Source organism: Sinohyriopsis cumingii, unplaced genomic scaffold (genome assembly GCF_028554795.1).
Source record: "Sinohyriopsis cumingii isolate HCF-2022 unplaced genomic scaffold, ASM2855479v2 utg002228l, whole genome shotgun sequence".
NCBI lineage: Eukaryota > Metazoa > Mollusca > Bivalvia > Unionida > Unionidae > Sinohyriopsis > Sinohyriopsis cumingii.
In genome coordinates, this window is record NW_028316164.1 from 906372 (window position 1) to 920953 (window position 14582).

At 34.3% G+C, this 14582-nt stretch overlaps 1 protein-coding gene across 1 annotated transcript in view; it reads left to right on the forward strand.

Annotated features, from left to right (window-relative positions):
* The window catches only part of LOC149770907 (uncharacterized), a 99640-nt gene that overhangs the window by 16426 nt on the left and 68632 nt on the right, over window positions 1-14582 (forward strand). Inside the window, exons 3-6 of the mRNA XM_089949005.1 lie at window positions 5579-6244; window positions 6792-6824; window positions 8192-8350; window positions 11521-11679. Of these exons, the coding sequence (XP_089805131.1) occupies window positions 5887-6244; window positions 6792-6824; window positions 8192-8350; window positions 11521-11679 (709 nt within the window). The 5' untranslated portion in view covers window positions 5579-5886. The remainder of the gene's footprint in view (window positions 1-5578; window positions 6245-6791; window positions 6825-8191; window positions 8351-11520; window positions 11680-14582) is intronic.

The window sequence follows — 14582 nt, forward strand, 5'->3', positions numbered from 1 at the left end:
GACAGGAAGTACCTTTTGTTGATATATTAAGTAGAAAGTTTTTAAATGACACATATGCAGAATTGTTGAATGGAATAGACTTACAGGTCCATATTGTAATGTCAGATTTGCCTGTAAGTGACACAAAAATGCAGGAAATAATTTCTCTGATCAAGATAAACTATTGAGCACACTTAAGAAGATAATACTTCAAGGTTGGCCCAAGTTGAAAAATGAATGAAAGCCAAATAATCCCTTTGGAACTCGAACGTTAAGTTACTTGTTGTGGGTGGCATCATAATGAAAGGTCATAAGATTGCAATACCCCTAGCCTAAAGGCCAGGGTTGCTGGAAATAGTACATGCAGGTCACATAGCTATTGAAAAATGCCTGAAGAGAGCGTGTGATGTTATGTTCTTGTCAGGAATCTCTGCAGACATAATGAACAAGGTGCTAAATTGCCCCATTTGTCTGAAACACATTAACTCAAATTAAAAGAAACCATTGGTTCCCATGAATTCCCTGATTATTCTTGGCTAGTTAAAGCTACTGACTTGTTAAATTGGGATTACAAAATTACCTTTTTGTAGTAGAATAATTACAAAGATCTCTTGGATCTCAAGAATACTAAAGTTGTAAATTGCACAAAGAGGATTTTGTGAGAAGAAAATTTCAGACAGTGTTCTTTGTTACATCCCTCAAGAGTATGCATTGCAAAGGATTGGGATTTTGTTCCCTGTGACATTCAGTCCTCATTAGCACCAGTCAAACAGCCTTGCAAAAAAGTATGTTCAGGTGTCTTAAAGAATTATCACTAAGGCCAAAGTTGACAGAAGTGATCCCTTGATAGGTTTTTATGGAGAATAGGACAACCCCTTTGAACATTGGATACTCACCAGCACAATTATTTATTGGTAGGCTATTATATACAGTACTGATAACAACAAAGGAAAACCTTCTTCCTTCAACCTAAGGAAAAGTTTGGCTTAACAAACAAAGGCAATAATAGTATTATGGTAGACAGGCAAAGCACCAAGAGCCTCTAAATATAGGTGATTCAGCTAGAGTACAACAGCCAAAGAAAAGATGGATAGAAGCTGTTGTCACAGATAAACATAGTGATAGGTCTTATTCAGTACAAACGCCAGATGGTAATAAATATATATGTAATTGAATCATTTATTGAAAACAAACAAACCTATTCAAAGCCAAGATTCTGAGATTCAAATATTGATTGAAGGCCAGGATTGTACTCATGTAAACTATCTGGCTAATTAGCAAGTAAACAAAATGATATTCCAAATGTGTACATCACCAGATATGGAAGAGTAGTGAAGCTAAAAATATTAATGTCCATGTGACAATAACAGACTGTGTGAATAACAGCTGACATTTACCAGGATAGAAATTGAAAATCACCAGCTGCAAGGATCAGTGTTATTACTGGAAATAATTTGTCAATAGTTTGTTTTCATTTTCTGACAAGCTTCAGTAATTATTATGGAGGTGAAATTTACTATGTTCAAGTCATGGGAATTGGTTAGAATTTTACAACTGATAATCAGTTCCACTTAACCAACTGATAATGGGTTATAAATGGTTACCAGGAGCAAATTTAATTTTTATTTGTTTTACAGTTATATTTTTGCTCAAGAAATCAAAATGTTAATTGTAACCGAGTAGTCTCTTTTTATGACATGTATACTTTAACCTGATAAATATATTACATTTTTTTTTATTGTGTTGTGTTATTTTTGTTTTTAAACTTTGTTAAATGAAAGCAACTTTTTATGGCTGATCAGTCTTATGTAGCTGAAATACTGTAAGTTGCAGTCCTCCAAATCCCTTTCATTCATATGTGATGTGTCAGTAATTTAAAGTATAGGAGGACATTGTTTTCTTGTTTGTTGTTATTTACAAAAATACTACAAAGGATTTTACGTTTAAACTAAAACAAATCATCAAAATGTGTTTAAATTTATTAACTCAACATCATGTAATCATGACTATATATTATTAATTTTGAAAGTTTGCAGACTGCTTTTGTGGCCTAAGTGGTCGAGTGTCTGCCTTGGATGCAGGAGGTTGCAGGTTTGAACCCCGGCAGAGTCATACCAAAGATGTACAGTATAAAAATGATATTAGTAGCTGCCTTGCTTGGTGCTCAGCATTAAGAGATTAGTGTTAGGACTGGTCGGCCTGGTATCAGGATAATGTCACTGGGTGGGACATCATGCTATATGTCCGCAGCATGATGCCCCAGTGCTACACATCACTATAAACTGCCACACTGCAGACATCATAGCAATAAGACTGAAAAATTATTAAAGGTACATTAAAAACCTCAAATCACACACGCACGCACACACACACACACACACACGCGCACACATGAAAGTTTGCACTGAACGAATATGGTATATGGTTTTACTTTTCTAAGTTGTGAAGGGAATAAATAATTCATATCAACTTTAGTGGATTGGAAGCCTCACTTAGCTTACCAGTCACACAGGAGTTTTACTAACCTTTGTGTTTTGCATACCACTTAAAAGAAGTTGTCTCCCTTTTCACATAATTGATTATGGAGTTTCACAACTGAGAATTTTATTGGTTTGCTCAACCAACTGATGATTGATTATAATCATTAATAGGAACAACACTACTATGTACAATGAATTAAGTACATTAAGTGAACTTGATTATAACATGTTCTCATTCCATTGAAGTAGGCTTCATTTTTAGAAGAACAGTTACTTTAACAATTATTGATTTTATATAAAATAAACATCAACAGTAGAATGTGTGACTGGTTTTGCTTTATTGCTTAATCAGACTGAATTTAAACTGAATTCAATATCATTGTTTATGTCATTAAATATATTCTGTTTCTAAGTGATCAATGAAATAAACAGTATGATGTAAACAAGATGATGTCGTAGCTTACATTTTTAACCTAATTCTTTTATTTTGTAACGAATAATTGACATGGAAATATGCATGCAGAGTACAGATAAATGATATTTTAATACATAAAAGTGGATCTGAAAGATACATTTATCTCTTTTGATAACTATATAATATATATTATACCTTGAAATTTTATTGACGAATGTACAATATTTCATCAGAACTCAAATTATATAATAAAAGTGTATGGTCTGCATAATACTGATAATCATAATAAATAAGCATTTTATAAATAATTAGCCATAATATATTGAGAATTAATTTTAAAATACCCTTTCATTTTTAAAGAATTAGTAAACTTTTTTTTATAGTAATTTATAATTTTACCAATTAAGTTATTCTGTAAATTAGAATAATAAAAAATATTCCTAACTAATTGTAAACAGGGGACATAAATAAAAAAAATGTTTCATTAATGAATATCGTATAGTTTTGGAATTTCCCATTAACACCATGAGATGAAAATGATTGATCAATATAATTTTTATGTCTGATCTATGTAGGTTTACATATTTAGGTATTTGTTGACTGGTTTTCCAGTATATTTGATGCCACAGTTTTTGCATGTGATCAAATAAATAACATTTGATGTTGCACAATTAGTATCACTTTATTCATATTATATAGTGTTAGTGATACTAATTGTGCAACATCAAATCTCATGATGCCACACATTTTAGCAAGGGTTCCCATACTTTGCAAGATTTCTCCTTTCAACCTATTTTTGTCGCTGATTCTGAGATGGAACATCTGCTAAAGGAAACCATTTGTATTCTTAATAATGTTTATCCAAAATGTCTAAATTCCAAAACTTTATACGACATTCGTTAATTAATGAAACTTTTTTGAATTATGTCCCCTGTTTACAATGAGCAACACCGGCCACCCAAGTAATGATGCTGTCAACCCCCACCCCACAACAAAGAAATTTCCAACTGCACAGAAACAGACTGTAGTATATCAAATTCCCAAATGTGTAATATTCAGCAGAATCAGATTATCTGCAACCCATTCTACGGATCAAACATCACCATACAAAATATGTTTGTTGTCAACCTAACAGAAAACGTGATCGAGATCCCTAACTGGGTCAACTTCTTTCAACAGGCAAACAGGGCCCACACAGCAGAAACGTAGGAGAATTATTGAAAGTGACACTGACAGTCAATAGGAATAGCATAATATGGACATAGACGATATCAATGAAATGTGGTTAAGGTTAAATTGCTTAATTACCTATTGTTCCTTCATTATTTTTATGTTTCTGGCTCGAACCGTACTGTTGCTATAGATGCAAATGGCCATCCTGGTACTGTTCATGACAACGAACGCTGCAAATTCAATGTTTGCATGCACATTATTAAAAATATTTTGAATGTTAACTATCAGCCTTGTGTTTTCATTTCATTTATTATTGCTAAAGGAAACATATAGGAATTAATATGAATGAAGTGTACAGGAAATAATGAATCACTACAGAACTTCTTTTTTGAGCGTACATATATGTAAGGGGTTGTGAAGAGTTCACTCCCCTAAAGTGCACTGTTTGTGGCTGTCAGTTTTATCTCCCATATAAAATGAAAACTTTGATGTGGTATAAATAAAATATATGTATAGTATGTACACTATATCAATAATATACCACTCGTTTCCTTTCAATGAAAAATTTATACATCTCGTGGTATGTCATTGATACGGCGTACATACTATACTATACTATCTTGCACTTGCTGTATGCAAAGGTACAGTAATGCAAATATTAACAATATGTGGTATATTCATTGAATAATAATAATAATAATAATAATGCTTGAGGCCCTCGTAAGGAGAGTATAAAAATGCACATTATATGAAGATAGCAACAACCATGACTATATTATGCTAGGAAGGTTCTGCCATATTCAAGAACAATTATTTATCTGTAAATTGCTATTTAAAAATATGATAATAAGCAAAATATGGAGTTTCATGTTTGCAGAAATTAAACAGCTTACTCTGACACTTGGGATAAATCTGAATGGCAAAAGTGTTATGAAAAACACTTTCAAACTACCAGTATAAGTTATAATTGTGGACCTTTTTATGAAAATGCAGCTGAAGTCTTGCATTAATATAGTGGATTCATTTCATTTCATGCTGGTTGTATTCAAGGAAGACAATATGACATTTTGAAAGGTAGTGCTCTTTGGATTTTAATGCGAAATCTGGGTATCTCACTGAAGTTGGGTGCTTATATCACAACAGAAGGATCAGTGCATGTTGAGATTTAATGGGAAATCAGTGAATACCACACTTCTTGGATCATACTTTCCACAACAGAATTATCAATGCTTATTGGACCCTTGTTGGGTGTTAAATGGGAAATTTGGGTACCACTCTAATGGATGGATTCTTCTATCATGATACAAGGTTCAGTACTAGTTGGGTTTTAAAAGAAAATCACACTGACTGTGAGTCGTTCTATCCTGACAGAAGGATTGTTGCTAATTGGAATTAAATTCCTGGTTTATATTGCCACAAAATGCACAAATCTGTATATCCCACTAAAATGTGAATTTATAATTAACTCATCAATGTAATATACTTCCTTTTAAGGAACGTAACTGTCACTACATTTATTCTTCATTTGCAGTACTTGAGAAATGCATCATATATGAACAATCCAGAGTGTCCAGAGCGGTTCACCATACCCACCTATGAAGAATGGTCTAATCAGGGAATAAAAAAATAACATATAAGGACCTTCCAAAGATATTATATTGGAAGATTCAGTCAGTTATCAGAATTCCAGTCAACAGGACAGAAACATTTCTGAATGGAAAGGAAATTGTTTATGTGTGTTGGAGATTTAAGTTGCTATCTTGTCTCGCTACATGTTTTTTATGTACCTTGAAACTTACTTACTACTTTAAACAAAAGTTGTATCACCTTTTGTAAAAAATGACATCGGTCTCAAAGGAGGTTGAAAGACTACACAAATGTCTTCTGACAGACTTGAGTGATATGATGGATCCCAACAATCCAACATACAAAAATTTCATCCGTTGCTTGGTGTCTGATGTTCTTCCTTTGGGAAGGTTGTTGAGAGTACAGCAAAATCCGACAGATGTGTTTGTTCTAATGGAGGAGAGAGGAGTGTTGAAAGTAGGGGAATACAAGTACCTGGAGGAGGCACTGAAAGCAAGTCGGTATATCAACATCCTGGACCACTTAAAAAATGAGGAAAAATGCATATCAAGACAAATCAGAAAACGCAGTTACAGTGATGGTCCCATGGATGGTGGTTCATTAAATAGTGGTAATTCTCTCAATTTCTCCATCTTTCTATCTTTCATACATGTAAGAACATATTGCATCCAACAACCTAGTATTTATATATTGAGAAAGAAAAGCAGACATATGTGCAGAGAATTCATGGGCGTGAGCTTGGAATTAAACAAGAAGAATAACCGACATACAGAAAATTCATGGATGTGAGTTTGGCATTAAACAAGAAAAAAATCACTAAGAAAAGTACATTGTAATAAGCTGAAAGAAATTTATATTGAATAAATTATATACAAGAAGAAGATATTGTACTATATTTGTTTTTTCATGGTTTGCATGTACAGTGTGGAGCAAAATTCAAAAAGCATATGGACATATTACAGCTTGGGACTCTAAAATATCTACTGATCACCATTACAGGTGCCTGCAGTGTTGTCCTCTATATAGGGAATACTATAAACATCAGTTAGTCTTAAAATATGTGTATTTCATAATAACTCAGTTTCCAACCAGCCAACATGTACTAAGAAAACATACATAAATAACCAAAACAACACAGATATAATTTTTTATTTCAGATGTTGCAACTGTGTCATCAATTGAAGTGGAAGGTATTGTAAATTTTTATATATTTTTTTATATTTGTATCTGGAAAAGTTATTTCAGTAATTGCTCCAACCCTGAAGATTACAGCAATGAAAAGTGCACATAGCAATGTAATGTTACCCATGACATTGACTTCATTTTGTAACGAGGAAGGAGAGAGGATGTTTTAACTATTTTATTTCACTTATTGCAGTGAATAAACAGAGTAAACTCTATACAGTAATTAGTAAACCCAACCTACAGATTATGTATACATTGTGGATATTGGAACAGCAATGCCTCTTAAGTGCTTATTTAACTTGTTGTGTCCATATTGGACCTCAGAATTGTGGTGGTCATTATTGTTGATGTCATTGCATGTAGTGGACATATTAAATTATATTTGCCACTGGAAAGTCACAGTAATATGATAATGTAATAGTGGTCATCCACTTAATGCAACTTAGGCTAAACTACAGTAGACACTGCAGAATGTGTTTTTATAGGTAGGTATATGTGTGTATAGTGGGAAGGGCAGTAAAACCCATGAGACAGAAACTGAATTAATGAATGAAATAGGAGGTAGAGGATATCAGGATGTAAACGCTCAGACAGATATAAGCTTATACTTGTAGGAAGTCAAATAACATAGAAAGCAATGAAGAATTAGTAATAGATATCAAAGATGTCATTGTAGGCCACTTTCAGTGATTTTCAATGAAGAATGCATATCAGTATAAAACATAATACAGAGGAAATACACATAGTTGAAACTTTTATTTATATATATATATATATATATATATATATATATATATATATATATATATATATATATATATATATATGGGTGACATACATCATGGGCAGCTACCAGATGGAGTTGCATCCCTTTGCTGTATTGGCTTGTTAATTAGTTGCATTTATTTATTTGTATACTATTATACTTTTTTATGTAGTGATGTATAAAATGACATGGACAAAATATAGTTTTCATAAGAAAATATAGAGCAGGAAAAGAAATTGTATCAACCATGTGGATATTCTAATTAGAATGGTTGGAATTTCAGTTGCATAGACTGGAGGAGTGCTCTAGAGGTATATATGTACTGTGAAGTCATTTAGTTTTGTTGGCATCATTTTCAATGTTTTGCAGAGTCTTTAATATTTTTGCTGGTTTTATAAGTGCATATAGATTCTGAAGGAACGTCATTTTTGGATATTGTATGTTGGGTATTTTATTTGTTTGGTTTGCAGCAATTGATATTCACGAAATCTACCATAACTAGTACACTGCAAACAAAGGTGACTTTACATTATGAAAAAGTGTCTGAATTGGAACATGGCTTTCATCTGCTTCTTATTATGCATGTTAAAAATTTGCTTCTTTCAGGACCAACCATCATCCCTCAGTATCATGGAGTTCAGACAAGCCTGTTTCAACAACAGCAGGGCCAGTTGACTCCCCAAGGGTTGCGGCAGCAACAGAACCAGTTGCTCAAAACCCAGACAGGTCAACCTTTAGTCTCAGATCAGCAGAATGAGAACACGAGTAACAATACTATGCAATTCCAGACACAGTCTTTGCAAGCACCTAGTATGTTTAATAGTGTAAATTACAATAATTTTGCAGTGACAAATTTAACACATTTATAAATTGAAAATTGCATGTAGTTAAATATCCCACAACTCCTACCTCATTTTAAATGTTTATGGAATAGCTTTTGTATAGTATTATCTATGTTGCCTGTGTGAGAGTGTTTATGTATTGGCAGCAATATATTCATGGCGATTCAGTAAAAATTGTTGAAGATTATTTAGGGTGATGTAAGGAATTAGAATTTGGAGCTTGTTCATGAACAAGTGTCAGAGTATTTTTCTTGGATTCCTATATGTGTATAATCATATTTTACAGTGTGGAACACAAGGGCATCCATTTGCTGTAGTTGCGATTATTTATTTATATACTTGGCTTTTATCTGCTTCTTTTTATGCATAACAACAGCAGACTTCCCAGGGTTGTGGCAGCAACATAACCAGTTGCTAAAATATCAGACTGGTCAGCCTTTAATCCCAGAGCAGCAGAATCAGAACATGAGCAACAATACTACGTAATTCCAGGCACAGTCTTTGCAAGCACCTAGTATGTCTAATAGTGTAAATTATAATAATTTAGCAGTGACAAATTTTACACACTTATAAATAGTACAGTATTAGGTAAAAGTTTTTAAACTATACCTTAAAGAAATTCAGGAAGATTATTCACAAGCTTGTCAAATACCATAACACTACAGGTTAGTTCACCAATCATCTGGAAAGAAAACTTTGTAGAAATATGAATGCTAAATGGACAACTGCGAGGATGCATACTTAAATAACCAGAGCATAGGCCTCGTTTTCCTAATGATCTTTACAGTGTAGTTGATATTGCTCATTGCTTTTACAATAGTGACTAAAATCGTTTTCCTCCCACTGCAACTAAAATCTCTGGGACCCTTGATATTCTTTGTCCCATCTCATGAGAATTTAAAAGAATGTAACGTGTACAATTTTGTGTGGAAATTGGATCCAGGGGTTTATGATTTTGGGAATGAAATGATCTTTCCACGTTTCTGCCCATAACATTTTATTGCAAGGGTAGAGTTTCCATACCACAGCCATGTCAATGGTACATTATTTGTATTCAGAATTCCTGGTTAGATTTTAAAACATACAAATAGCATTGAGTAAGTAATTAGTTGGATCAGGGAAGTTGTTTAATATGTACATATATATGAAAGGGGAGACATAATAATAATGAGGACTTATTTAGAGAAAGCAATTGAATTATTAATGATTTATCTTGATATCTTCTATTATGTACCATATATACAGTTCAGTGTGACAAAATTATTGGTGAACATTAAAGAGTTATGTTATTCTGAAAATCAAGCACAGTTTCAAGCCTGTAACACATGCATTGGTGAGCACATAAAAATATATAAATATATTTAAAAATTATCTATGAAAGACATGTATAAGCAGAGAAGAGCAGGAGGTATGTTAGTTGGACTGTTCACTTGTCTCAAAATTTAATCCATTTAAGACATGTACTATGAAAAGAAGAAATGCCAAGAGCCTGACTTATGTCACTGAGAATAATATTCCATAATAGTGGACCAGTATATTTAAAGTAGTTTTAAATAATTCCTTCTTTGGTCTTGGTTGAGTATAATTTTTACTTCTAACTTGCCTCACATTTGGAGCACCATCATCATCTCTTTGGTGAAAGTTGTGGCTTAGGTAGAAATCAATTGCTAAGGTAGACATTATTGGCTTTTATGGCCACTTGATGCCTAAATCTGTCCTTTCTTCTTCAAATATGTTACCCAGTCATAATACTTTAGGATAACTACTACTACCTTGCAAATCCAGCCATCCCAGATACTACTTTTAGCTAAAGGGAGCTAATATTTGTCTGCCCGCCTATGTGGTGGTCAGGCAGAGTGATCTCCCCTTAGGTATAAGACTTGGTGGTTAAGTTTAAAAATACCTCAGTTTCTCCTTTTATTTGTGCCAAGAAGCACGCTATTGACATGAGAGACCTCACAAAAGCCAGAAGCTAAATGGAAGATATCACCACTAAAAGTTGGAGGAGTTTTTCACTTCTAATGAAAATATACACCATCAATATTTCCAACTTTTTTTCTTTCTCTGCATTTACAAGTTGCTACACTTTGTCATAGTAGCACATTTAGATGCTTGCATGTTGAGACTATGTGACTTTACATTCAGTTCAGGCTATGCTTATTTTATGACCGCTCCGGTGGCCTAGTGGTTAGAGCGTTCGCTTCGGATGCGGGAGGTCATGGGTTCGATCCCTGGTCGAGTCATACCAGAGACTTAGAAAAATGGTACTAACAGCTGCCTCGCTTGGCGCTCAGCATTACGAGGTTAGTGTTAGGACTGGTCGGCCTGGTGTCAGGATAATGTGACTGGGTGGGACATCATGCTACATGTCTGCGGCATGATGTCCCAGTGCTAGACATCACTATAAACTGTCACACTGCAGATATCGTAGTGATGTGACTGAAAATTTTTTAAAGCTACATTAAAAATCCAAATCACACAAACACACACACACACTTATTTAGTGCATATATAACTCCTATATAGTTGTGTGTATTTCCATTACGAATAGGTACACATCGGCACGTTTCTAGTCAAGGCGCTCATATCGTCCATGTGCTACCTGTAATGTTATTTACTTGTACTGATGATCTCTGGGACTTTTTCCCTTAAAGAATTGCCTCATAATGGATATTGTCGTACCTACTGTGTACATTTCTATAAAGGTGCCTCAGTTCCCTTTTATGAGGTTTCTTTTGTGTAATGTAGACATTCGTGTGCATTTCTGTATTTCTTCCACTTCGGTTGGACAAGTACAGGTCCACGCTCTGTACATGGTTTATTCTGTCATCTGTACATTCATGTTTCTATAATATTTTTGCTGGTTTTATAAATGCATATAGATTCTGAAGGAATGTCATTTTTGGATAGTGTGTGTTGGGTATTTTATTTGTTTGGTTTGTAGCAATTGATATTCACGAAATCTACCATAACTAGTACACTGCAAACAAAGGTGACTTTACATTATGAAAAAGTGTCTGAATTGAAACATGGCTTTCATCTGCTTCTTATTATGCATGAAATATGCCTATGTTAAAAATTTGCTTCTTTCAGGACCAACCATCATCCCTCAGTATCATGGAGTTCAGACAAGCCTGTTTCAACAACAGCAGGGCCAGTTGACTCCCCAAGGGTTGCGGCAGCAACAGAACCAGTTGCTCAAAACCCAGACAGGTCAACCTTTAGTCTCAGATCAGCAGAATGAGAACACGAGTAACAATACTATGCAATTCCAGGCACAGTCTTTGCAAGCACCTAGTATGTTTAATAGTGTAAATTACAATAATTTTGCAGTGACAAATTTAACACATTTATAAATTGAAAATTGCATGTAGTTAAATATCCCACAACTCCTACCTCATTTTAAATGTTTATGGAATAGCTTTTGTATAGTATTATCTATGTTGCCTGTGTGAGAGTGTTTATGTATTGGCAGCAATATATTCATGGCGATTCAGTAAAAATTGTTGAAGATTATTTAGGGTGATGTAAGGAATTAGAATTTGGAGCTTGTTCATGAACAAGTGTCAGAGTATTTTTCTTGGATTCCTATATGTGTATAATCATATTTTACAGTGTGGAACACAAGGGCATCCATTTGCTGTAGTTGCGATTATTTATTTATATACTTGGCTTTTATCTGCTTCTTTTTATGCATAACAACAGCAGACTTCCCAGGGTTGTGGCAGCAACATAACCAGTTGCTAAAATATCAGACTGGTCAGCCTTTAATCCCAGATCAGCAGAATCAGAACATGAGCAACAATACTACGTAATTCCAGGCACAGTCTTTGCAAGCACCTAGTATGTCTAATAGTGTAAATTATAATAATTTAGCAGTGACAAATTTTACACACTTATCAATAGTACAGTATTAGGTAAAAGTTTTTAAACTATACCTTAAAGAAATTCAGGAAGATTATTCACAAGCTTGTCAAATACCATAACACTACAGGTTAGTTCACCAATCATCAGGAAAGAAAACTTTGTAGAAATATGAATGCTAAATGGACAGCTGCGAGGATGCATACTTAAATAACCAGAGCATAGGCCTCGTTTTCCTAATGATCTTTACAGTGTAGTTGATATTGCTCATTGCTTTTACAATAGTGACTAAAATCTTTTTCCTCCCACCGCAACTAAAATCTCTGGGACCCTTGATATTCTTTGTCTGTCCCATCTCATGAGAATTTAAAAGAATGTAACGTGTACAATTTTGTGTGGAAATTGGATCCAGGGGTTTATGATTGTGGGAATGAAATGATCTTTCCACGTTTCTGCCCATAACATTTTATTGCAAGGGTAGAGTTTCCATACCACAGCCATGTCAATGGTACATTATTTGTATTCAGAATTCCTGGTTAGATTTTAAAACATACAAATAGCATTGAGTAAGTAATTAGTTGGATCAGGGAAGTTGTTTAATATGTACATATATATGAAAGGGGAGACATAATAATAATGAGGACTTATTTAGAGAAAGCAATTGAATTATTAATGATTTATCTTGATATCTTCTATTATGTACCATATATACAGTTCAGTGTGACAAAATTATTGGTGAACATTAAAGAGTTATGTTATTCTGAAAATCAAGCACAGTTTCAAGCCTGTAACACATGCATTGGTGAGCACATAAAAATATATAAATATATTTAAAAATTATCTACGAAAGACATGTATAAGCAGAGAAGAGCAGGAGGTATGTTAGTTGGACTGTTCACTTGTCTCAAAATTTAATCCATTTAAGACATGTACTATGAAAAGAAGAAATGCCAAGAGCCTGACTTATGTCACTAAGAATAATATTCCATAATAGTGGACTAGTATATTTAAAGTAGTTTTAAATAATTCCTTCTTTGGTCTTGGTTGAGTATAATTTTTACTTCTAACTTACCTCACATTTGGAGCACCATCATCATCTCTTTGGTGAAAGTTGTGGCTTAGGTAGAAATCAATTGCTAAGGTAGACATTATTGGCTTTTATGGCCACTTGATGCCTAAATCTGTCCTTTCTTCTTCAAATATGTTACCCAGTCATAATACTTTAGGATAACTACTACTACCTTGCAAATCCAGCCATCCCAGATACTACTTTTAGCTAAAGGGAGCTAATATTTGTCTGCCCGCCTATGTGGTGGTCAGGCAGAGTGATCTCCCCTTAGGTATAAGACTTGGTGGTTAAGTTTAAAAATACTTCAGTTTCTCCTTTTATCTGTGCCAAGAAGCACGCTATTGACATGAGAGACCTCACAAAAGCCAGAAGCTAAATGGAAGATATCACCACTAAAAGTTGGAGGAGTTTTTCACTTCTAATGAAAATATACACCATCAATATTTCCAACTTTTTTTCTTTCTCTGCATTTACAAGTTGCTACACTTTGTCATAGTAGCACATTTAGATGCTTGCATGTTGAGACTATGTGACTTTACATTCAGTTCAGGCTATGCTTATTTTATGACCGCTCCGGTGGCCTAGTGGTTAGAGCGTTCGCTTCGGATGCGGGAGGTCATGGGTTCGATCCCTGATCGAGTCATACCAGAGACTTAGAAAAATGGTACTAACAGCTGCCTCGCTTGGCGCTCAGCATTACGAGGTTAGTGTTAGGACTGGTCGGCCTGGTGTCAGGATAATGTGACTGGGTGGGACATCATGCTACATGTCTGCGGCATGATGTCCCAGTGCTAGACATCACTATAAACTGTCACACTGCAGATATCGTAGTGATGTGACTGAAAATTTTTTAAAGCTACATTAAAAATCCAAATCACACAAACACACACACACACACTTATTTAGTGCATATATAACTCCTATATAGTTGTGTGTATTTCCATTACGAATGGGTACACATCGGCACGTTTCTAGTCAAGGCGCTCATATCGTCCATGTGCTACCTGTAATGTTATTTACTTGTACTGATGATCTCTGGGACTTTTTCCCTTAAAGAATTGCCTCATAATGGATATTGTCGTACCTACTGTGTACATTTCTATAAAGGTGCCTCAGTTCCCTTTTATGAGGTTTCTTTTGTGTAATGTAGACATTCGTGTGCATTTCTGTATTTCTTCCACTTCGGTTGGACAAGTACAGGTCCACGCTCTGTACATGGTTT